Genomic DNA, 26,221 nt, shown 5'->3' with positions numbered 1-26,221 from the left:
AGACAGCGAGAGATCGGAGTAAGGAACACTGGGCAGAGAGAGATCAGAAACAGATCAGAGTAAGGAACACTGGGCAGAGAGAGATCAGACACAGATCAGAGTAACGAACACTGGGCAGAGAGAGATCAGACACAGAGATCAGAGTAAGGAACACAGGGCAGAGAGAGAGAGATCAGAGTAAGGAACACAGGGAAGAGAGAGATCAGAGTAAGGAACACAGGACAGCGAGATATCGGAGTAAGGAACACTAGGCAGCGAGAGATCGGAGTAAGGAACACTGGGCAGCGAGAGATCGGAGTAAGAAAGATTGGGCAGCAAGAAATCAGACACAGAGATCAGAGTAAGGAACACAGGACAGCGAGAGATCAGAGTAAGGAACACTGGGCAGAGAGAGATCAGACACAGATCAGAGTAAGGAACACTGGGCAGAGAGAGATCAGACACAGATCAGAGTAAGGAACACTGGGCAGAGAGAGATCAGAGTAAGGAACACAGGGTGCAGGGAGAGAGAGATCAGAGTAAGGAACACAGGGGAGAGAGATCAGAATAAGGAAAACAGGGTGCAGAGAGAGATCAGAGTAAGGAACACAGGGCAGAGAGAGAGATCAGAGTAAGGAACACAGGGCAGAAAGAGAGATCAGACACAGAGATCAGAGTAAGGAATACTGGGCAGAGAGAGAGATCAGAGTAAGGAACACAGGGCAGAGAGAGAGATCAGAGTAAGGAACACAGGGAAGAGAGAGATCAGAGTAAGGAGCACATGGAAGAGAGAGATCAGAGTAAGGAACACTGGGCAGAGAGAGAGAGAGAGATCAGAGACAGAGATCAGAGTAAGGAACACTGGGCAGCAAGAGATCAGACACAGAGATCAGAGTAAGGAACACTGAGCAGAGAGAGATCGGAGAAAAGAACACTGAGCAGAGAGAGATCAGACACAGATCAGAGTAAGGAACACTGGGCAGAGAGAGAGATCAGAGTAAGGAACACAGGGCGGAGAGAGAGAGAGAGAGAGAGAGAGGGATCAGAGTAAGGAACACAGGGGAGAGAGAGATCGAGATCAGAGTAAGGAACACAGGGTGCAGAGAGAGATCAGAGTAAGGAACACAGGGCAGAGAGAGAGATCAGAGTAAGGAACACAGGGCAGAGAGAGAAATCAGAATAAGGAACACAGGTAAGAGAGAGAGCAGAGTAAGGAACACAGGACAGAGAGAGATCAGACACAGAGATCATAGTAAAGAACACAAGACAGCGAGAGATCGGAGTAAGGAACACTGGGCAGAGAGAGATCAGACAGATCAGAGTAAGGAACACTGGGCAGAGAGAGATCAGACACAGATCAGAGTAAGGAACACTGGGCAGAGAGAGATCAGACACAGAGATCAGAGTAAGGAACACAGGGCAGAGAGAGAGAGATCAGAGTAAGGAACACTAGGCAGCGAGAGATCGGAGTAAGGAACACTGGGCAGCGAGAGATCGGAGTAAGGAACACTGGGCAGCGAGAGATCGGAGTAAGAAACATTGGGCAGCAAGAGATCAGACACAGAGATCAGAGTAAGGAACACAGGACAGCGAGAGATCAGAGTAAGGAACACTGGGCAGAGAGAGATCAGACACAGATCAGAGTAAGGAACACTGGGCAGAGAGAGATCAGACACAGATCAGAGTAAGGAACACTGGGCAGAGAGAGATCAGACACAGATCAGAGTAAGGAACACTGGGCAGAGAGAGATCAGAGTAAGGAACACAGGGTGCAGGGAGAGAGAGAGAGATCAGAGTAAGGAACACAGGGCAGAGAGAGAGAGATCAGAGTAAGGAACACAGGGCAGAGAGAGAGATCAGAGTAAGGAACACAGGGCAGAAAGAGAGATCAGACACAGAGATCAGAGTAAGGAATACTGGGCAGAGAGAGAGATCAGAGTAAGGAACACAGGGCAGAGAGAGAGAGATCAGAGTAAGGAACACAGGGAAGAGAGAGATCAGAGTAAGGAACACTGGGCAGAGAGAGACAGAGATCAGAGACAGAGATCAGAGTAAGGAACACTGGCCAGCAAGAGATCAGACACAGAGATCAGAGTAAGGAACACAGGACAGCGAGAGATCGGAGAAAGGAACACTGAGCAGAGAGAGATCAGACACAGATCAGAGTAAGGAACACTGGGCAGAGAGAGATAGATCAGAGTAAGGAACACAGGGCAGAGAGGGATCAGACACAAATATTTCAGAGTAAGGAACACACGGCAGAGAGAAAGATCAGACACAGATCAGCGAGGAACACGGGCAGAGAGAGAGATCAGGTACAGATAGATCAAAGTAAGGAACACAGATCAGAGATACTGAGATCAGACACAGATAAATCAGAATAAGGAACACAGGGCTAAGAGAGTTCAGGCACATAGTGATCTCTCTCTTTGCTCTGTGTTCCTTACTTTGATCTCTCTGTGCCTGATCTCTCTCTGCTCTGTATTCCTTACTCTAATCTCTCTCTGCCCTGTGTTCCTTACTCAGGGCAGAGAGGGATCAGACACAGTGATATCAGAGCAGGGGACACAGGGCAGAAAGAGATCAGAGTAAGGAACGCAGGGCATGGAGGGCTCAGGCACAGATAAATCAGAGTAGGGAACACAGGGCAGAGAGATCAGAGTAAGGAGCACAGGGCAGAGAGAGAGATCAGAGTAAGGAACACAAGGCAGAGAGAGAGAACAGAGTAAGGAGCACAGGGCAAAGAGAGATCAGAGTAAGGAGCATAGGACACAGAGGAATCAGAGTAAGGAACAGAGGGCAGAGAGAGATCAGAATAAGGAGCACAGGGCACAGGGATATCAGAGTATGGAGCACAGGGCATAGAGAGATCAAAGTAAGGAGCACAGGGCACAGATGGATCAGAGTAAGGGGCACAGGGCACAGAGGGATCAGAATAAGGAGCACAGGGCACAGAGGGATCAGAGTAAGGAGCACAGGGCACAGAGGGATCAGAGTAAGGAACAGAGGGCAGAGAGAGATCAGAGTAAGGAGCACAGGACACAGAGGGATCAGAGCAAGGAGCACAGGACACAGAGGGATCAGAGCAAGGAGCACAGGGCACAGAAAGATCAGAGTAAGGAGCACAGGGCACAGATAGATCAGAGTAAGGAGCACAGGGCACAGAGAGATCAGAGTAAGGAGCACAGGGAACAGAGAGATCAGAGTAAGGATCACAGGGCATAGAGAGATCAGAGTAAGGAGCACAGGGCACAGAGAGATCAGAGTAAGGAGCACAGGGCACAGAGAGATCAGAGTAAGGAGCACAGGGCATAGAAAGATCAGAGTAAGGAGCACATGGCACAGGGATATCAGAGTATGGAGCACAGGGCATAGAGAGATCAAAGTAAGGAGCACAGGGCACAGAGGGATCAGAGTAAGGAACACAGAGGGATCAGAGTAAGGAGCACAGGGCACAGAGGGATCAGAGTAAGGAGCACAGGGCACAGAGGGATCAGAGTAAGGAGCACAGGGCACAGAGGGATCAGAGTAAGGAGCACAGGGCACAGAGGGATCAGAGTATGGAGCACATGGCACAGAGGGATCAGAGTAAGGAGCACAGGGCACAGAGAGATCAGGGTATGGAGCACAGGGCACAGAGAGATCAGGGTATGGAGCACAGGGCACAGAGAGATCAGGGTATGGAGCACAGGGCACAGAGAGATCAGAGTAAGGAGCACAGGGCACAGATAGATCAGAGTAAGGAGCACAGGGCATAGAGAGATCAGAGTAAGGAGCACAGGACACAGAGGGATCAGAGTAAGGAGCACAGGACACAGAGGGATCAGAGTAAGGGGCACAGAGGGATAAGAGTAAGGAGCACAGGGCACAGAGGGATAAGAGTAAGGAGCACAGGGCACAGATAGATCAGAGTAAGGAGCACAGGACACAGAGGGATCAGAGTAAGGAGCACAGGACACAGATAGATCAGAGTAAGGAGCACAGGGCACAGAGAGATCAGAGTAAGGAGCACAGGGCACAGAGAGATCAGAGTAAGGAGCACAGGGCACAGAGAGATCAGAGTAAGGAGCACAGGGCACAGAGAGATCAGAGTAAGGAGCACAGGGCACAGAGAGATCAGAGTAAGGAGCACAGGGCACAGAGAGATCAGAGTAAGGAGCACAGGGCACAGAGAGATCAGAGTAAGGAGCACAGGGCATAGGGAGACCAGAGTAATGAACACAGGACAGATAAAGAAATAAGTGGAGAAAACATATCACAGAGTTCATTACATGTAAAATTCGGCTAGGTCCTTTCCAATCAGTTTAGCAGACCGAGTCCTTCCAATGCTGTTATACATCTCTATGGTGGCGTGAGATAACTCCTGTTGACACAAGAGAAGGAAGTTAAGGAAACAGACACCAGCAGAAAAGCAGCAATGATAGGTGATATGAGGAGAAAGAGCAATGGAAGGTGTGGGGAACAGTAAGGCAGGCAGGTGTTAGGGGCAGCTAGAAAGGGAGGCGTAAGGAGGGGTATTAAAAGAAGGAGGTGTGCGGGACAGCAATGGAGAAAGGCGTGAGGATGCGGTAAGAGTGGGAGATGTGGTGGGGCAGCAAGGGAGAGAGGTGTGGTGGGGCAGCAAGGGAAGAGATGTGGGGATGGGGGTGTGTGAGATAGAAAGGAGCAGATGATGGGGGTGTGAGAGATAGAAAGGAGGCCCTTTGCACTATGAGTCTATACAGCATACTTGTATGATTATACACAATGTGGAGTACTTTGCTTTTTAATTTTGCTGCAGTTTCATGAATCTGTTTGTGCAGATTGACCACTGTACTAACTAATAGCGCCAGTGATTCAAGTTATCCTTCATTCATCTATCTGCAATATATGCCGCGTTATGCTTGTTTACGTCATAGCATTTGCAGGATACTGTTGTACATTGGCATGAAACCAGACAACTAAGATTCAGCTGGTCTTTCTGCCTAGGCTATACCTCCCTGTATCTTCTGGGGGATCTGTGTGTAGTTGGTCTAACGTTCATTTCACCCTAAATATTTAGCAACAGCTTTGTTTTGCTCTTTTCCTGCCCAGTTCCGTTTCAGCTGTGTGATGTGTTAAAGATTTTATTTTTGAATGGATTGTATGTGTATTGTGAGGCATTTGATATTGCCATTTTTCCAACTGAGTCTTTTTCTACTTAATAATTAATAAAAAAAATAATTTCTATTTTTGAACATATGAGTTTGTTGTCTAATGTTTTTATGAGTGCTGAATTTGATGTCTTTCTAGGGATAATTATATTTGAATTATCCCGTCTCTCTTCCCATGTTATTAATTATCTATTGCAATAAGGGTCTGCACCATTTGCCTCATACAGGCTGCATATGAAATATAAAATACTGTAATGATACACATTTATTTACAAAAGCTCTGTTAGCCATTATTCATCCACATCCTCTTTATCGAATTCTAAATTTTAACTTTACTGTCCCTTTAATCCCAGAAACTGTGCAAACACATATGCACCAGATGGATAAACTAACAAGGAGAAAGAGGCATGAAAGGTAACTAAAGACTTACACCCAGGCCATACATTGCTCTATGAAAGGCTTCTGAGCCCATCGGACTCCAGCACTGGCGCATGAAACCAACAACTGGACTTTCAGAGAAATGGAACTTAGACCTTTAATGAAACCATAATGAAAACATGTATAAAATATATGTAAATGTACTTCTAAGGAAATTCATGTTCCTGCTGCTATGAAAATAAAACACAACAGTACTGTGTAGTTAGCAAACACAAGAGAATTCGCCACCTGATCAGAAAGTTCAGACTTCTTCACATGTAAATACAGATAAAGAATGCCCTTAATGTTTCTAGGAGCAGTTTTATGGCAAACAGTCTGACTGCTCTAAGCTTATCACAGATCCTCTCAGGCTGGCTGCATGCTTAGCAATCGGCACTCTACTAACTTAGTCTGCTTGCCAGAATACAATGTTGCAGGCAGTCTCCACCCCCAGTTTAGAACGCAAAGAAAGACTGTGCCTGAACACAACACCTCCTCTCCTTCCCCTAAACATAAAAATGTGAAAAGGAGAAAGAGAAAAACAACAAAGAAAACAAAACAAGCAATCAAAAATAAAAACAAAACATCAGGCAATCAATGAAGGGTCTTTGGCTTAGTCTAAGTCTTCTGTGTGTGGGTTGAAGACTTGTTTTGCTTTTTGCGATACTCAGCAGTATCTCTCAATGTCTCGTGATTTGCCAGTGAGCAGTCTGGTGTCTTTGACGAGTAGACTTGCAAAGTTCCACAGCACAAGGAGGAGGGGTAACTACTGACGTGCCTGGAGCTGTAAGGGCCTCCCTATCAGACAGATCAGTTTCCTCATCTGCAGTGATGGTCTCTGGATCTTCAGGACAATTGCTGCCACTAACTTCAGGTTCTGATTGAACAGATGTAGAATCATACCACATGTTTTTGGTATGTTCTGGAGCAAAGTTTTGTGATTGATTAGAGATTTTGAGCTCAGGCCCGGAAGTTTGCATTTTTTCAACTGTAAAACATGCCGCCGAACACAGGTGCCATTTAAAAGGTGAACACACATCTTTGTTACAATGGTTTTATCAATGCATCCACGTAGCCAATGAGGCAAAGCTCAATAATGACGTATTTACACAGGTTCCCCAGTTTCATAACTAGGGAAGTGTTGCGATGCGATTGGTTGCCACTTGTCGTTTAGGAAGATGAGATGAGTTTGGCAGAGAGGTGCAATCGAAACATTAGAAAAGCTGGTGCAAGGCCAGTAGTGGAGTGTGGCGTGTTTCGATATGTGGCCAAGAACTTAAACATCATCTCTTCAGCCTGTCCAGGCTGCTGCATAGTAATTATCAGATGGCGAAAAGAAGAGACAGCGCAACCCCACATCAAGGTAGCAGTTTCCACAAATTTATTAAATACACAAAAGTAATGCACTTACAAACAGGCTAAAAGTTATCGCATTGATCCCTTAATAGGGAAAGAGAAGCGGGTCCCAGTTCACTTGAGAGTCCTTCAGGTCACAGCTATATTGCTGCCGCTTCAATAATTCTTCCAAACAGTCTTAGTATATTGGAGCCGTCCTTAGCTCCACCCCCAACGCGTTTCGTCTGCGCTCTCCAGACTTTTTCAAGAGGAAATGATGATGATTCCTCTTGAAAAAGTCTGGAGAGCGCAGACGAAACACGTTGGGGGTGGAGCTAAGGACGGCTCCAATATACTAAGACTGTTTGGAAGAATTATTGAAGCGGCAGCAATATAGCTGTGACCTGAAGGACTCTCAAGTGAACTGGGACCCGCTTCTCTTTCCCTATGAAGGGATCAATGCGATAACTTTTAGCCTGTTTGTAAGTGCATTACTTTTGTGTATTTAATAAATTTGTGGAAACTGCTACCTTGATGTGGGGTTGCGCTGTCTCTTCTTCTCGCCATAGGATCTACAAATAAAGAGAGCGTTTGGAAACAAGCCTCTGGAAGTAGCTGCACCTCATTTTCTAAAGACAGTGATTAGGAGCTGGCATTACAAACTACCGCAACAATCATTATTCTATGTGAATACTCCTAAGGACATTTCCCTGTATTGGGTAATATCTATTCAGACAGTTCAACTGCTTTTTAACTATTTTCTACTGCTTTTTAAGTATTTATATTTCTATATATGAATTTATATTAATTTGTATGTGCATTTCTTATTTATATTTTATTGATGTGTAGTTGCTGCAGTATTTATTTAATCTAATATCCCTCTTGCTTTTACATTACTATCCCACATCCACTTCTCTACCAAGCTGCGCTGTTAATACTTTCAGTGTGTGTGTTATAGTAATTATCAGGTGGTTCTTGAAAGTCTGGACAAACCTTTCTGCCAGTCCATTTGAGGCTGGATGGTATGGAGCTGTTGTATAGTGTTTAATCTGCAGGTAGCGGAGGAATGATTGAAACTCTCGCAATGTAAATTCTGGACCATTGTCAGACTATGGCTGAAGGCAAACCATATTGAGCAAAAGTTTCCTTTAGACTAAAATAGTTGCACTAGAAGTGGTAGTAGATATTGGAAAAACTTTAGGCCATTTAGAGTGTACATCCACTATGATTAAATACATTTTTTCCATGGACTGGTCCTGCAAAATCTAGATGAATTCTTGGCCATGGATCCTTGGGCCATGACCATGGTTGAACTTCACCCACTTTTCTGGGTTGTTGTGCCTGACAGCATCCTGGGCTTCACACAACATAATCCTCTATTGCTGTATCCATATGTGGCCACCAAACGTAGCCTCTTTCTATCTGCTTCATGCAAACTATGCCTGGATGGCCCTCATGTAGTATCTTCAGCATGGTGGGTTGTAGATTGTAAGGAATGCTTACTCTTGTTCCCCATTATATACATCCAGCATTCAACAATAGTACACATTTTCTAGTGAAGTATGGACAAAAATTCATTTGGTACCTTGTTTGGCCATCCAGCTTGAACATATTTAAATACTGTATATATGAGACAGGCACGGGTCTGTGGCTGTGATTCTAGCTATTAGTGTAATAGAGATGCTAACTTGTGGTTTCTTTGTTTCCACTATGTGTATGTTCTCTGGTATGTGTTCCCCAATGAGCAATCTAGAAAAGGCATCTGCATTGCCGTGGTGTTCATTGGAGGAGTATCTAATAGAATAGTTGTAAACTCCCAGGAATAAGGCACATCTCTGTAAGTGGGAAGCAGTTGCTGTTTGAAATCCCCCTTTAAGGGTTTAGGTTGGACAGTAGTGGCTTGTGGTCAGTGATTAGTGTGAATTCCCGACCATAAATGTACGTATGGCTAGTGCTTCCTTATCTATCTGTGAGTAGTTTTGTTCTGCTGAATTTAGGGATCTGGAGGCAAAAGAAATGGGCCTTTCTGCGCCATCTGGCATTACACGTGAAAGTACAGCACCCACTCCATAAGGTGAGGCACCACATGCCAGTGTTACAGGTTTCTTTAGGTCATAATTTTGCTCTTGCATCTAACAAGCAGGGTGTGTAGTGGATATAGCTGGTGTGCTAGATTTGGCAAAAACTGTGATAATAATTTAAGAGCCCAAGAAATTATTTTAGCTGTGTTACATTTTGGGGCGTTGGTGCATTAACCAGGGCCTTAACATTTTCTTTTGTAGTGTGGAGCCGGTCTACAATATGGGGACAGAATTATATTTTAGGCTTGAAAAATTCACATTATGCAAGGTTCACACGTAATCCATCTCTCTGGAGTCTCTATAGCACAGTTTCCACATTCTTCTTGTGTTCTTCATCTGTGGGGCAAATGATGAGCATGCCATCTAGCAAACACTGAGTAAAAGGTATTCATACTAGGATCTCATCCATGATGCGTTGCCAGATTGCCGGTGCCATGCCAAAAACCATTTGGGTATACTGGAATAACCCTTTATGGGTATTAATGGTCAATAAATAAATCAGAAAAGCCCCTTTATCAACGGCAACAGTAGATATTATAGAAACGAAGTCAGAACCAAACAGTTTCTTTCCCTGAAAAGAAAGACAATGATCTGGGATTTGACACCATGCCAGCAGACCAGGATTTAAGCAATGTAAGGACTGCCAAAGACATTGATCTTCATAATATCAAACAAAGCATCACAAATAAAAGAATTGTAATTTTTGAGCAAACCCAAAAGATTTTTACTAGCAGAGTCATTAGAACCAAAAAATACTCTTATTTTTTTATCCAATGGGTCCTTAAAAGAACTACTGTCTTACAAAGGGATAGTAGTACACTTAGCCAGAGGGGAAACAGCCCCATAAACCTTAAGAATAGTTTCCAGCAACCCAACATTATGAGTAGGTAAAGTATATAACTTTGTAAACCTTGTAGAAGGATTAAATGAATTACCTGGCTTAGACCATTCCCTAGAAATCATGTCATAGACAGCATCATGGATATGCAAAAACAGGGGATATAACAACAGTCTTATAAACTAAATGTAAACAGTTACAAGGCTTATCCTCAGAAACCTTAGGATTTTTAACCCCTAAAGATTTACTCTACAGCAAAAGAAAAGTGTTTTCACTGTAAGAGCAATAAATAGTGGAACTCATTACCAACGGAGGTAGAGAATGCCAATACCTTAGATACATTTAAAAATGGTTTGGATACATTTCTAACTAGAAACAGAATTCAGGGATATGATTGCTTGTGTTAAATGGGTCACATTTTAATGGGATTCATTTAAGCTCAACTGGAGCTTTTTTGTAAGGTTATTAGATTTGTATAGGTTAAACTCGATGGACTTCTGTCTTTATTGTCATCTACTATATTAAAGTAATCAAAACCTCTTTCAAAAGAGAACGAAAATGATCAATTTTAAACAAAAAGTATTCGGTTCAACATCAGAGGAAGATTCCTCATCACCAGAGGAATCTTAATCTTCTGAAGACATAACGGTATCCCTGACTTTAGGAGACATAGCTTACTTCAGGGCAGGAGAGCGACCTGCACCTCAGAAACAGCAGCTTTCGTGTAATTTTCCACACTGAGTGGTAAAATAGTAGCATTCTCCTGTAATGAAGAGACAGAAGGAGCAGTAATACCCATAGAAGCAGCATTACGTTGGTCTGAATGCAATAACAATTTTAAACATGAGTCACATAAATGAGGTGGAGTAGATAACTCAGCTTTTTTACAATAAGCACACCTAATGGTAGAAAGGTGTTCACGGGCCTCGGCTTCTAAGGTAAATTTAGGAACAGAATCAGAAAATGTCTATCATAGCATTTGGCTAAGAAAAGCAATAACCACTATAACCCCTTAAAAAGCTCTTGAGGAATTCAAATCACTTATCCCCTTCCTTTTTAAAAAAAAATATTAAAAAAAATCACCTCTCAGATACAATGCGTACTAAGCCAAACTGCAAAACAAAGCAACTTTACATCCAATAGTTCAGCAGTATAAACAAAAAAACAACTGACATAGTTGAGGACATACGTGCGCTAATCAGACGGACGAAATACAGCCAAAGTGCAAAAATAACTACAATATACTAAAAGGACATGTAATATCCCGACCACCGATAAACCGACATGCGCAAACCTGAAGGTTGACACACAAAATGTAAATTAAGTGCACCAAAAAAACGGACGTGCAAAAACAGCAAGGGGAATAATGTAAAGATTCTGTCCCAGGGCCATATATATTTGCAAATATATATATTAACAATAAGTGTCCATAACATAGCTATAAGAGTGTCTAAATGTAAAAAAAAAGATACTAATCCACAAGCAAACAAGCAATAGACAGCCAAAACAGTACTGAAACATATCAGCAATTATGGAAGGTCTATGTGAAACAAAGAATCACAAACCATACCCCATATACTTCCCTCTGACAAGCACTGTACTCTGAGGTTAAAACGGCCTCAACATAGACTTAAAACACCTCTCTCTAAAGAATCAAATGCACATCTTCATTCCTTGACCACGTCCAGAGGAGGCAAAGTAAAGACTGAGGTATGTGTGAGGTGGGAGGGGTTTTATAGAGCTCTTGGGGTTTGAAAATCTTTGCCTCCTCCTAGTAGTAGAGAAGAGTAATTCCCAGGAGTAATGGATTGCGGTCTCTCACTACCTGTATGAAAGAAACAAAATGTATGCTTACATGATAAATTATTTTCTTTCTTGGCAGGGAGAGTCCACAAATCCATTCATTACTGTTGGCAAATACAACACCTTGCCACCAGGAGGAGGCAAAGACACCCCAGCCAAAGCTTTATGTGTCCCTCCCACTTCCCCCTAGTCTCACAGTAATTCACCCGAGGGAAAGGAAAAGAAAGAGAAACACTAGGGGAATAGAGGTGTCAGAAGAAAAAAGAAACAACAGCCGCCAGAAAAAAAATCAACTGGTTTCTTTCTAATGGCAGGGAGAGTCTACAAATTAATTCAATACTTTTGAGAAACCAATAACCAAGCAGAAGAGGACACAGAATGAACAGGGAGGGAAAAACAAGGCAGGCAGACCTAAACTAAAGGCACCATCCCTTGCAGCACTAATCTCCAAAAGGAAACCTCTGCTGAGGCAAAAACACCAAAGTTGTAAAAACAGATCTGTTCCACAGAGCCCCTGAAGATACTGCTCGAGTAGAATGAAACAGAATTCTTACAGGATGCTGTAGACTTGTCTCCACGAATGTCATACGGAAGATGCTATGTAACCAAAAGGTTAATGGTTGCAGAGGCCCTCTCGTACCACATCCAAGTAGTGTAACAAATATTCCTGGTGAGGAAGGATTTGGACAAAAGGAAGGCACTACAATCCTCTGATTGACATTGCAAAAGAGACAGCTTAGGAAAGAAACCTAACTAAGCACGTAAGGCAGATAAATCAGAAAATTCTGTGAGCAGAGAACAAAAGGCCAACAAAAAATTAACGTGCATAGGCTCAAACGGAGCATGCTAAAGAACACAGAAAGAGCAGAATGCCCCTTAAGAGAACTGGCCCACAAATCCCTCTCCAACCATCAAGGAAAAAACCAAAAGGAATCCTCACCTCGTGCCAAGGAAAATCTCGATCCTCACACCAAGAGAGATAAGAGCGCCACATCTTGTGGCAAATGCATCTAATAAAAGGCTTACAAACCTGAATCATAGAATCAATGACTATCAGAAAAACTTCTCTGACAGAACTAGACCTTCGATCTCCACAAAGAATCGAGAGGTTGGTAAAGAAATGGGCCTTGCTGAAGAAGGTTCACTCCCTAGGAAACCTCTAAGGAGGAGATGACATCCTCACGAGGTCCGCAAACCAAGTCCTGCGTGGCCACACTGGAGCAAATGGGATCACTGAGGCTCACTCCTGCTTGATGCGGACAATCACCCTAGGAGGGAGTTCAATCAGAGGAAACAGATAAATAAGTTTTTAAATTCCACGGTACCGCTAAGGCGTTAACCAAGACCGCTTGAGGGTCCATCGATCTCAAACATATCCGGGTATTTTGGTATTAAGATGAGATACCATGAGATCTATCTCCGGAACTCCCCACCTGACAGTTATCACTGAGAACACCTCAAACTGATAAAGCGGACCAAATGAAGCTGAAGTCACGCCATCAAATCATTGAGGATGGCCCTCAGGTCCAGTATGTGTATGGGAAGGGAGATTCTTGCAACAGCCAGATTGGAGCACCTTCAAGGTACCCTAGACCATACCCTAACCTAGAAGACTGATGACCGTAGTCACAATCTCCCAAGGTGGTCTCAAAAAGCCTGTGCCTTTAGACAGGTGGTCCAGAAGAGCCACCAAAAGAGAGAATCTCGATTCCTGGTCCAAAATGATCAACTGAGACAGGTCGGAGAAATTGCTGATCCACTATCTAAGCATACATAGTTGTAAAGGACTCAGACGGAAGCATACAAAAGGAAAAATAACCATGGCAGCTACCATGAGACCCACCACTTCCATACATTGAGCCACTGAGAGCTGGTCAGTGGACTGAAACGAGTGGACAAGAAGACAGAAATTTGACTCAACGCTGATCTGAGAGGAAAATCGCTATGGAAACCGAATCTATGAGCGTTCCCAAAAAAAAAAACACACTCTGGTACTGGGAACAAGTGAGCTCTTGCCCAGATTTATCTTCCAACCATGGGACTGAAGGAGACACAGAAATGTGTCAGAGTGAGATCTTGCTAAATGAGATGATGGAGCTTGAACCAAAATTAATTCCAGGTAAGCCGCCACAGCTCCTCACACTCTGGCCACCGAAAAGAGTTGCTAAAACCTTTGAAAAGATCCTTGGAGCAGAAGTTAGAAAGCGAAGCGCTACAAACTGGTAATGATTGTTCAGAAAAGCAAATTGAAGGAACTGGAAACTATCCCTGTGGATCGGAACATGCAGGTATGCGTCCTTCAGAACTATCTTCGTCCAGAATCAATCTCCCTGGACTAAAGGAAGAATGGATCTGATAGTCTCCAGGGAACCTTCGGACATAGGCCCATATTTATCAAGGTCTGTCGGACCGGATCCGACAGTGCGGATCAAGTCCGACAGATCTCGCTGAATATGGCGAGCAATACACTTGCCGTATTCAGCATTGCACCAGCAGCTCACAAGAGCTGCTGGTGCAACGCCGCCCCCTGCAGACTCGCGGCCAATAGGCCGCCAGCAGGGGGGTGTCAATCAACCCGATCGTATTCGATCGGGTTGATTTCCGGTTACCGTGGGAATAATAAAATACAGGCCTGGACCAAACAACATATTTCCATTAAAACGCTAAGGAAATAAGTCTGGAATTAGATACCATATCAGCTGACCATGACATTAACCATGTTAACACATGATAACATCACAATTAAAGGAATTGGTCGTCTTGAGAGCCTTCATCCAATCCTGGATGACTCCAACGGAGCCTTAGAAAATACCAGGTCAGATAGCAAATCTCACCGCAAAGTAGTGGCTCCAGCGACTGCCGCGAAACCCGCAGCCGGTTAAAAAATAGGCTCATCTGAATCAATTCGAATTTCCTGTCAGTGGGGACTCTGAAGTAGGTACTATCCTCAAGGGGAATAGTAGTGCGCTTAGTCAGAGAGAAAATATCTCCCTCCACTTTTGGAATGGTACTCCATAATTTGCAGATGAGAGTCAGGTATTGGGAACATCTTCTAAAAATTAGAAGACAGGGAAAAAGAGATCCCCGGCTTCCCGATTTCTGCTATGCGAGCCAGGACCAGAAAAGCCTCAGGGGCATTAGGTCTGGATTGATAAGCAGTATCCAGCATAGAAATTATTTTTGGTTCCTCAGAAGGTTTAGGCTCAGGAACATTCAGAGACGACAAGACCTCCTGAGTAAGAATCGAAGATGTTCAAGATTGAATCTGAAACCAATCTCTTCAGGTTCTGCTATCTTCTCAGCAGAGTCGGAAGAAGAGAGATCGCCTTCGTAACCAAAGAGGAATGATCTTTCTCATAATGCTGAAAGAGACTGACCAACGCTGTCTCTATAGGATTACAGATTCTCTCTGTAGATGAAACAAGTTTAATTTTTATTTTCCGTTAGTCTGAAAACAGGAAAAACACTCAGTGCCGAAGCAATACAGCCGATTGAAGCTGTGCTGCGAAGCCTACTGGAAGACAAAACATTCCAGAAGAAGGCAGTGCTGAACCGCAGGATACTGCATGTGTAGCAATAAACAAAAATAGGTAGACCCAGCAAACAAGGATGCGGCCAGTTGGCCAGGTGCACGTAGGATTAGCTAGCGACCACTAGCTCGACATATGTAGTACAAAAAGGCAGTTCCACAGCACCTTAAATAAAATGTCCTTTATTCAACAATCTTGGACAGCATAACATGCGACGTTTCGGGAATGTTATCCCTTAATCATGCATACCTCACTATACACCTGTGCCTTTATTTAAAGGCATATCCAACCAATCACTGGTTACCTGAGGAACCTCTTCTCACCTAGCAATGTGTATACTTTACAACGTCATCTGGTGGACAATGAGAATTTGTATTTAAATGGTTCATCTAATCTGAATAGTATACATATGGATAATAGGTGTGCTAGCATTTTTGTGTCTATGTAGACACTATATTTATACATAATTTTTCAAACAATAAAATCAATACACAATATATACATCAATACATAAAAACTGTAATAATAAATATTACAAAAATTAATTAATACACAAGTAAATAAATAAATATATATAGAAACTATGAGGCCGCTTCCCTTAATTAATATACCAAAGGAAAAAACTATATTAGTTCATTGTATTATAGACTAATATTAAGTAGATATTATTTCAAGATATATCAACCTTTAGTAGATACTACATCAATACCTTGTTACAAAATATCTATAGGAAGACAGACAGGTCCAACTCTCTATTTAAACCATTTGGATACATGGATTCCAACTTATGGATCCAATATGCTTCCTTTTGCTTAAGGATACGCTCCCTATCACCTCCTCCTCTAGGCATATCAACATGGTCTATTATCTGCCACCTTATCTGATTGATTTGATGTCCATTTTCCAGAAAATGGCTAGCTACGGGGGCTTGAAGGTCACCAGTTCTAATATTAGACTTATGTTGATTTAGTCTTTCTCTCATCCTGCGGGTCGTTTCCCCTATATAAATCTTAGAGTAAGGACATTTTATCATATAGATTACAAAAGTAGAATTACAAGTGTAATGTGATTTTAACTTAAATTTATGACCGCTCCGCGGATGTACAAACTCTTTGCCTTTAATTATTGAATGGCAACTTGCACAATTCAGACATGGGAAACACCCTGTGTTCTTTTCAGTGATGTATCTAGTTTTACTACTATGTTTAGTACCCATGTCTGAGTGTACCAAGATGTCACTCAAATTCTTGTACTATTTTACAATTATTTTTTATTCAGAGACACATGGTATATTCAAAAGAAGGGAACTGCTATGGGGTCGAACGTTGCCCCATCATATGCCAACCTATACATGAGTTATTTTGAAGAGAAATATGTTTATAATAATAGACTGTTTTTACAGTATGGAGCCACTTGGTGGCGCTTCATTGACGATGTGTTTGGCATATGGTGGGGCAGCGAAGACTCCTTAAGGCAGTTCGTTAAGCAGCTTAATTTGGAAGTAAATGGCCTTGAATTTACACTTGAAGCTAGCGAGGAGAAAATGACATTTTTAGACACTGTCATATATAAGGATGGTTTGGAGCTTAAAGTAGATCTCCATCGTAAAAAGACAGACCGTAACACGTTACTTAGGTATGACAGTTTCCATTATCAGAAGTTGAAAGAATCGCTTCCTAGAAGCCAATTAATGAGAGTAAACAAAATTGTCAGTGACAGTCACCTTAGAGATAAAAGACTCGAAGAAATGGGTGAGAAATTCCTAGAAAGAGGGTACCCTGAGAAGTTGGTGGTGAATGAAACCTTTAAAATTAAACAAGAACTAAGGAGGAAGGATATTAAAACTGAGAAAAAGGATACAAATAGACAATGATCAAAGTACAAAGATATCTAACATCCTAAGAAAGCATTGGCATATAATTAAAACTTGTAATAAACACATTTTTAAGGAATATCCTATCATGGCACATCGTAGGGTCAAGAATTTGAGTGACATCTTGGTACACTCAGACATGGGTACTAAACATAGTAGTAAAACTAGATACATCACTGAAAAGAACACAGGGTGTTTCCCATGTCTGAATTGTGCAAGTTGCCATTCAATAATTAAAGGCAAATAGTTTGTACATCCGCGGAGCGGTCATAAATTTAAGTTAAAATCACATTACACTTGTAATTCTACTTTTGTAATCTATATGATAAAATGTCCTTGCTCTAAGATTTATATAGGGGAAATGACCCGCAGGATGAGAGAAAGACTAAATCAACATAAGTCTAATATTAGAACTGGTGACCTTCAAGCCCCCGTAGCTAGCCATTTTCTGGAAAATGGACATTAAATCAATCAGATAAGGTGGCAGATAATAGACCATGTTGATATGCCTAGAGGAGGAGGTGATAGGGAGCGTATCCTTAAGCAAAAGGAAGCATATTGGATCCATAAGTTGGAATCCATGTATCCAAATGGTTTAAATAGAGAGTTGGACCTGTCTGTCTTCCTATAGATATTTTGTATTTTGTAGCAAGGTATTGATGTAGTATCTACTAAAGGTTGATATATCTTGAAATAATATCTACTTAATATTAGTCTATAATACAATGAACTAATATAGTTTTTTCCTTTGGTATATTAATTAAGGGAAGCGGCCTCATAGTTTCTATATATATTTATTTATTTACTTGTGTATTAATTAATTTTTGTAATATTTATTCTTACAGTTTTTATGTATTGATGTATATATTGTGTATTGATTTTATTGTTTGAAAAATTATGTATAAATATAGTGTCTACATAGACACAAAAATGCTAGCACACCTATTATCCATATGTAAACTATTCAGATTAGATGAACCATTTAAATACAAATTCTCATTGTCCACCAGATGGCGTTGTAAAGTATACACATTGCTAGGTGAGAAGAGGTTCCTCAGGTAACCAGTGATTGGTTGGATATGCCTTTAAATAAAGGCACAGGTGTATAGTGAGGTATGCATGATTAAGGGATAACGTTCCCGAAACGTTGCATGTTATGCTGTCCAAGATTGTTGAATAAAGGACATTTTATTTAAGGTGCTGTGGAACTGCCTTTTTGTACTGCATGTGTAGCAATAGGAGATGGGGACAGAGTAAAAAGATGTGGCATATCCTGGACAAATGAGTCCTGAGAGGTGGAGGGCTCTGACGGGTTAAAGGGATACTGAACCCAATTTTTTTTCTTTTGTGATTCAGATAGAGCATGCAATTTTAAGCAACTTTCTAATTTACTCCTATTATCAATTTTTCTTTGTTCTCTTGTTATCTTTAATTGAAAAAGAAAGTCCAGAACCCTGGACAGCACTTGTTTATTGGTGGATGAATTTATCCACCAATCAGCAAGAACAACCCAGGTTGTTCATCAAAAATGCTTCGGCATCTAAACTTACATTCTTGCTTTTCAAATAAAAATACCAAGAGAATGAAGAACATTTGATAATAGGAGTACATTAGAAAGTTGCTTAAAATTGCATGCTCTATCTGAATCACAAAATAAAAAATGTGGGTTCAGTGTCTCTTTAAAACCCTTAGATAGGGAAGATTTTGACTTGGAGCCTTATCACCTAGAATGTAGTACAGAGCTCAAACAAAGGCACACAACTGTGCAGGTGGACAAACTTTGGCTTCCTCCAAAACATTTCTTAGATTGTAAAATAGGATGATTAGCATCCTCTAAACAAAAATTTAAATTGTCCTCCATATTTGGTTATAGATAAGTACCCAAATAGAAAAGAAACGAGAAAGGCAATAAAAATAACCAAAAATCCCTTTCCATAGCACCTCTAGTTGTGTCTTCACATCAGCAAGTGTAAGGGTTGGGCTTACTTCAGTAAGGTCCCAGACCAAAGCGGCTTAGGTCAGATTTGAACCCAGCACAATACAGTGACTCAGGTGCCTTAGCTGAAAAGCCACCAGCAGCTGAAACAGCACAGAGTCTAAAGCATCTCCAGGAGCCGTCCCCGCTGCAAACAAGAACCTGTTTCCAGAGCCTCCAACTGCGATCGTAGGCGAGGGAAGAAGGAAGGAGTGCGCATACCACGTGACGCGACGATCGGGAAATCTGCTCCCTGGAGGGGGCCGAAACATGCGAAACGGCGGCCATAAACCTCCACGATTGTATACAAAATAATAATTTGTCTACACAGTATGCCTGAAAACGAATAAAGTCTACAGCCATCCTTAAGCATAAAAGTTTAGCTACATCATTAAACTTCTCCCCCGAGACCACAGCGGGAATGTCTCTTAGTCTCTGAGGAGAAACCGGTTACACCCAGCCGGTCTCGCCCTGCACAAAGGAGATAAACTCCAAGTGGCTCTAAAATAGGTTGATATCCTTAACAGAGGATATTACAAAATGTCCCCAGACCATTGTATTAGGAGCAGAGCGGTGCCAGCTCGTCATCTATAAAGTCTTCCTTTCCCTGGGGCGTTCCACTGTCTAAAAGTATCCAACCTATCCCCATAGGGAAAGGGAGAAATAACATAATTTATGTAAGAACTTATCTGATAAATTCATTTATTTCATAGTGGCAAGAGTCCATGAGCTAGTACCCTGAACGACACCCTCAGGGAACACAAGATACCCCATCTGAAGAAAAACAGACCTCACAGGGGACAATAACCGGGCTAACCCAGAGAACGGGTACAGTACTCACTCGTAATTACCATCCCAAACGGAAGAGAACACTCTTAGCAGGAGGGCCACACCCCCCAAACACGGTGCTAGGCCGCGACAAAGTCACGCCATCACTCTAGAGCTCCAGGCCCCAAGGAAAACTCACACAAAGACTAAGGGAATGATAATGAGAACAGAGTCACCCGAAAGAGAGAGTAGAAAAAGGCTAGTCTCCATAATCCTTTCAGACTAACTTTCCCGGAGGACCACACCCAAGGAAGAAGAATGCAGAGCATCCTGAACCCTGGTAGAAACATCCCCTAAGCAAACGATTGGAAAAGGAGACAACACCGCCTATCGTCCCCGACATGGAGACAACTAACTCTCGGAAGTAGAACCCACACCTCCGAAGAGACTGGAGACTTATCCAGTGCCTTAGACCGCTCAGTCCATGCTACCTAGTTCAAAGCCACCAGGAACCCGGACGAAGTCCAGAAGTCTCAACTCGAAGGATGAGAACCTCTAAAAGGAATAAGTCCTAAAAGAACACTCCCAAAAAGACCTTAAAAAGGCAAGACCGCCAAGAACCGGCGGCATGAAGGACCTCCATTTTTAACCTCCAACCCACAACGAGAAGGAAAATTCTAGTCCCCGCAAAAATCGGAAGCAACAGAGCATGTCGCAGGCTAATGAGGACTGAACCATCCCCCATGCCCTTAAGCAAACCACTGACCAAGTCCTCTCAGGATGCTAGCTGAAACTTGTAAAATAAAACAAGGAAAACCACACAAGTCATTTTGTGAGCACTAGGCGCCCTCCCCTGACCAGCCAGGCATAAAAGGCGCCACGTGTCTAAACTAGGCATCAAAAACAGAAGGATTTGTACCCAGTCAGGACCAGCCTGAAACCAAAGGCCCCAGCACTATCAAGGCCACATAGAGTCTCCCCTGAGATGGAGGGATAGACAACAGACAAACATAGGACTAGCACGTCCTCACTCTTGAACAAACCTTTGTAAAAGTAAACAGTGTGACCATAAAATTGCGAGTATCAATTCCAGAGAAGAAAGTTCCCGAAGGAAACATTACGACAACATGAGCTTTAGTCCAAAGAAAATCTATCCTCACCGGATTAAATAAAAGATCAGGCAACCCGTAGGTTATCGCCCAGGAAGAACGGACACACGCAGGACCAGCCCAACAGCTCTTCCAAGCTCAGAACTGGAAACGGATACTCAAATAACAAAGACTATAAAAAGATTGTCATCCCCTTATGTCTAATCATGCAAGCCAGTCGAAGAGGAAGACTGAGAAATCCCCCCATTAAGAGTGGGATCCTCCAGCAACGCCAAAACGTGCCTCAGTAGAACACGAAGGCGTGCCAGTCAATAACGAAAGGTGCAACATACCTCCGCCGGGAAAAATGATGACAACGGCCCCGAAGGTTGACACCCTGAGGCCTCAGGGGTAGTCGCTCCCCCGGAGGGCTGAACTGGACCAGACGATCCCACGCCTGACGATCCCATAAGATATGGCCATGCGGAACCGTGTCTTAACCTCCGGTGGGAACAGGCCACTCTCCATAGAAGGATAAGCAGCGTTTGGGTTACCTGCATGCGTAGTAAGAGTTGGTGGTAGAGAACTTGTCTCTTGGGAAATAGAATCCCCAGAGGCATTTGGCTCAGCGGGCCCCTGATTCCCTGATCTCGAGGAACAGAGCACTCTAAAACGGCATTCGGAACATAACTGATGGGCATGTATCACTCGGGTTAATTCATATTCTTTGTGTAGATATAGGGGCGTGATACACTTAAGGGATATGTTTTAATTTTAAGGAATACAGATTTTCCAATTTATTGCTGAGATCAATTTTTAAAAGTGAAGAAAAAAAAATAGAAGGTTTATAGAACTTATTATGTGATTATAAACAAGTGAGATGATAGTGCTTAGACCTTTTGAAAATTATATTTTTGTACAATAATTAATTAGTGTATATGGTAAATAAATTACCTAAAAATAACCTGATATTTATACATTGTATGTGACGGTATATTACCTAATATAAAAACTAAGAGATTTAGAAGAAATATATTTATTAATCTCTAATCCACAAGAGTGCAATAATGGTGTAGATTTCCTATGTAGAGAATTTTTAGGAGAATGATTTCTGTGTAGATAATGTGTTGCTAAAATCTTAAGTGAAATTATTTGTTAAGTGAAAAACAATAATAAGTGACTCCAAATGGTGAGAATGAAATAACATAAGATTTATTTAAAATATATTAATAAAAGGATTAAAAATGATCCACATAATGTTGTATTTATCAATTGATGTCAATATATCTATGGGACGTCTCCCAGATACAATTTGATTATTCAAATCAACAAGCCCTGTATAGGTAGAATTATTGCATGTAACCAAAAATGAAAAAAGGAATACAATAAAAAAAGTCAGTTTAAAAATCACTTCCTATGTCCCAATGAGAACTCCAAATATCTTTTAGGCTTTGTATAGCTATTATTTCTATATTGAGGATTAAGAAGCTCAAAGCAGTTTGGATTATAGTTGCCGCTTCAGAATTTGCTAAGTACCGCTCTTAGTGCTATGCACGCGGTGAAAGAAGTAACTATGTGTTTTTAAAATCCAAGGTTAAGATATATCTGTAGCAAACACTCTTACTTGGAGTTTTTTCAGTGTTTGGTTAAAAACCGTTAAAAGTTCATATACCGCTCTTAGTGCTGTGCACGCGGTAGAAAAATTGACTTATAGTGAAATCCAGAATCAAATAAAGATTATTACACGTTCACCTTTTCAGTCAAAAGTGTCCCAGTTTGTATCACATTAGTTTTACTTACATATATAGCTATAATGCAGTGATACACATCAATACCACCTTAAAGTAATAAAGCCCCAAAAAAAGGAAATTCAAATCAAGAGAACAAATAGAATTTTTTTTTGAATTTCCATAATGAATGTGGATCAAAATTATCTATTAAATATATATGAAAAATGATATAACAATCAAGTTAACTTATTTCTATATGAGGAAATTACAGGAACAATAATGAAGTAACTATGGAAATATTAGACAATCCACCTTTATACACAATCAAGAAACAACCAATAAGGATCAAGCAGAACATTTAAAAAGAGAGAAATCACTAGTCACCAGCATCTTGATAAAGCTCTGAGAAGAGCGAAACGCGTCGAGCTGTGTGACTTATTTTATCTATGAACTTACATTATACACTATATCTGAATATATAGCTAATTAAAATAACCCGGGTTATTCATTTTTCTACATCTCTATCCCACTAACCATTTGGGGAATTGCTAAAGATCTTTACAATTAACTGCGTGCATAAGCACTAAGTGCAGTTATTATTCTTCATCATCATTAAGGAATACAAAGTGTCAAGTGTACAATACAGAGCAGCGGTATCACTCCCATTGAAAGACGACCTCCCACGGAGGAGTGTGACGTCAGGCGCCGAAGACAAACAACGGAGAGAGCAGAACACCTTGGAGAAACAGTAAGCGGTCATAGTATTGCGGTCTCCTATAACAGCAAGAACTGTAAGTAAAACTAATGTGATACAAACTGGGACACTTTTGACTGAAAAACATAATTTATGTAAGAACTTACCTGATAAATTCATTTCTTTCATATTAGCAAGAGTCCATGAGCTAGTGACGTATGGGATATACATTCCTACCAGGAGGGGCAAAGTTTCCCAAACCTCAAAATGCCTACAAATACACCCCTCACCACACCCACAAATCAGTTTAACGAATAGCCAAGAAGTGGGGTGATAAGAAAAAGTGCGAAAGCATCAAAAATAAGGAATTGGAATAGTTGTGCTTTATACAAAAAAATCATAATCACCACAAAAAAGGGTGGGTCTCATGGACTCTTGCTAATATGAAAGAAATGAATTTATCAGGTAAGTTCTTACATAAATTATGTTTTCTTTCATGTAATTAGCAAGAGTCCATGAGCTAGTGACGTATGGGATAATAAATACCCAAGATGTGGAACTTCCACGCAAGAGTCACTAGAGAGGGAGGGATAAAATAAAGACAGCCAATTCCGCTGAAAAATAATCCACACCCCAAAACAAAGTTTAAATCTTATAATGAAAAAAACTCAAATTATAAGCAGAAGAATCAAACTGAAACAGCTGCCTGAAGTACTTTTCTACCAAAAACTGCTTCAGAAGAAGAAAATACATCAAAATGGTAGAATTTAGTAAAAGTATGCAAAAAAGACCAAGTTGCTGCTTTGCAAATCTGATCAACCGAAGCTTCATTCCTAAACGCCCAGGAAGTAGAAACTGACCTAGTAGAATGAGCTGTAATCCTTTGAGGCAGAGTTCTACCCGACTCAACATAAGCATGATGAATTAAAGACTTTAACCAAGATGCCAAAGAAATGGCAGAGGCCTTCTGACCTTTCCTAGAACCAGAAAAGATAACAGACTAGAAGTCTTTCGGAAATCTTTAGTAGCTTAAACATAATATTTCAAAGCTCTTACCCACATCCAAAGAATGTAACGATCTTTCCTTAGAATTCTTAGGATTAGGACACAATGAAGGAACCACAATCTCTCTACTAATGTTATTAGAATTCACAACCTTAGGTAAAAATTTAAATGAAGTCCGCAACACTGCCTTATCCTGATGAAAAATCAGAAAAGGAGATTCACAAGAAAGAGCAGATAACTCTGAAACTCTTCTAGCAGAAGAGATGGCCAAAAGAAACAAAACTTTCCAAGAAAGTAATTTAATATCCAGAGAATGCATAGGTTCAAAAGGAGGAGCTTGTAAAGCTCCCAGAACCAAATTTAAACTCCAAGGAGGAGAAATTGACTTAATGACAGGTTTGATACGAACCAAAGCCTGTACAAAACAATGAATATCAGGAAGATTAGCAATCTTTCTGTGAAACAGCACAGAAAGAGCAGAAATTTGTCCTTTCAAGGAACTTGCAGACAAACCTTTATCCAGACCATCCTGGAGAAACTGTAAAATTCTAGGAATTCTAAAAGAATGCCAGGAAAATTGATGAGAAGAACACCAAGAAATGTAAGTCTTCCAGACTCGATAATATATCTTCCTAGACACAGATTTACGAGCCTGTAACATAGTATTAATTACGGAGTCAGAGAAACCTCTATGACTGAGAATCAAGCGTTCAATCTCCATACCTTCAAATTTAATGATTTGAGATCCCGATGGAAAAATGGGCCTTGAGATAGAAGGTCTGGTCTTAACGGAAGAGTCCAAGGTTGGCAAGAAGCCATCCGAACAAGATCCGCATACCAAAACCTGTGAGGCCATGCTGGAGCCACCAGCAGAACAAACGAACGCTCCTTTAGAATCTTGGAAATCACTCTTGGAAGAAGAACTAGAGGCGGAAAGATATAGGCAGGATGATACTTCCAAGGAAGCGACAATGCATCCACTGCCTCCGCCTGAGGATCCCTGGATCTGGACAGATACCTGGGAAGTTTCTTGTTTAGATGAGAAGCCATCAGATCTATTTCTGGAAGACCCCAGATTTGAACAATCTGAAGAAATACCTCTGGGTGAAGAGACCATTCGCCCGGATGTAACGTTTGGCGACTGAGATAATCCGCTTCCCAATTGTCTATACCTGGGATGTGAACCGCAGAAATTAGACAGGAGCTGGATTCCGCCCATACAAGTATCCGAGATACTTCTTTCATAGCCAGAGGACTGTGAGTCCCCCCTTGATGATTGACATATGCCACGGTTGTGACATTGTCCGTCTGAAAACAAATGAACGATTCTCTCTGCAGAAGAGGCCACGACTGAAGAGTTCTGAAAATCGCACGGAGTTCCAAAATGTTGATTGGTAATCTCGCCTCCTGAGATTCCCAAACCCCCTGCGCTGTCAGAGACCCCCATACAGCTCCCCAACCTGTCAGACTCGCATCCGTTGAGATCACAGTCCAGGTTGGAGGAACAAAAGAAGCCCCTTGAACTAAACGATGGTGATCTGTCCACCACGTCAGAGAGTGTCGTACAATCGGATTTAAAGATATTAACTGTGATATCTTTGTATAATCACTGCACCACTGGTTCAGCATACAGAGCTGAAGAGGTCGCATGTGAAAACAAGCAAAAGGGATCGCGTCCGATGCAGCAGTCATAAGACCTAGAATTTCCATGCATAAGGCTACCGAAGGGAATGATTGAAACTGAAGGTTTCGACAAGCTGAAATTAATTTCAGACGTCTCTTGTCCGTCAGAGACAAAGTCATGGACACTGAATCTATCTGGAAACCTAAAAAGGTTACCCTTGTCTGAGGAATCAAAGAACTCTTTGGTAAATTGATCCTCCAACATGTTCTTGAAGAAATGACACAAGTCGATTCGTATGAGATTCTGCTAAATGTGAAGACTGAGCAAGTACCAAGATATCGTCCAAATA

The 26,221-nt window shown here is 41.6% G+C and overlaps 1 protein-coding gene across 1 annotated transcript in view; it reads right to left on the bottom strand.

The window, feature by feature from the left end:
- The window catches only part of TRAPPC10 (trafficking protein particle complex subunit 10), an 837,250-nt gene that overhangs the window by 434,130 nt on the left and 376,899 nt on the right, over positions 1-26,221 (bottom strand). Inside the window, exon 11 of the mRNA XM_053705118.1 lies at positions 4,251-4,342. Coding sequence (XP_053561093.1) covers positions 4,251-4,342 — 92 coding nt within the window. The remainder of the gene's footprint in view (positions 1-4,250; positions 4,343-26,221) is intronic.

Source organism: Bombina bombina, chromosome 3 (genome assembly GCF_027579735.1).
Source record: "Bombina bombina isolate aBomBom1 chromosome 3, aBomBom1.pri, whole genome shotgun sequence".
In the NCBI taxonomy this organism is placed as follows: domain Eukaryota; kingdom Metazoa; phylum Chordata; class Amphibia; order Anura; family Bombinatoridae; genus Bombina; species Bombina bombina.
The sequence above is the reverse complement of the archived record's forward strand: the minus strand, read 5'-3'. Positions and strand labels throughout refer to the sequence as shown.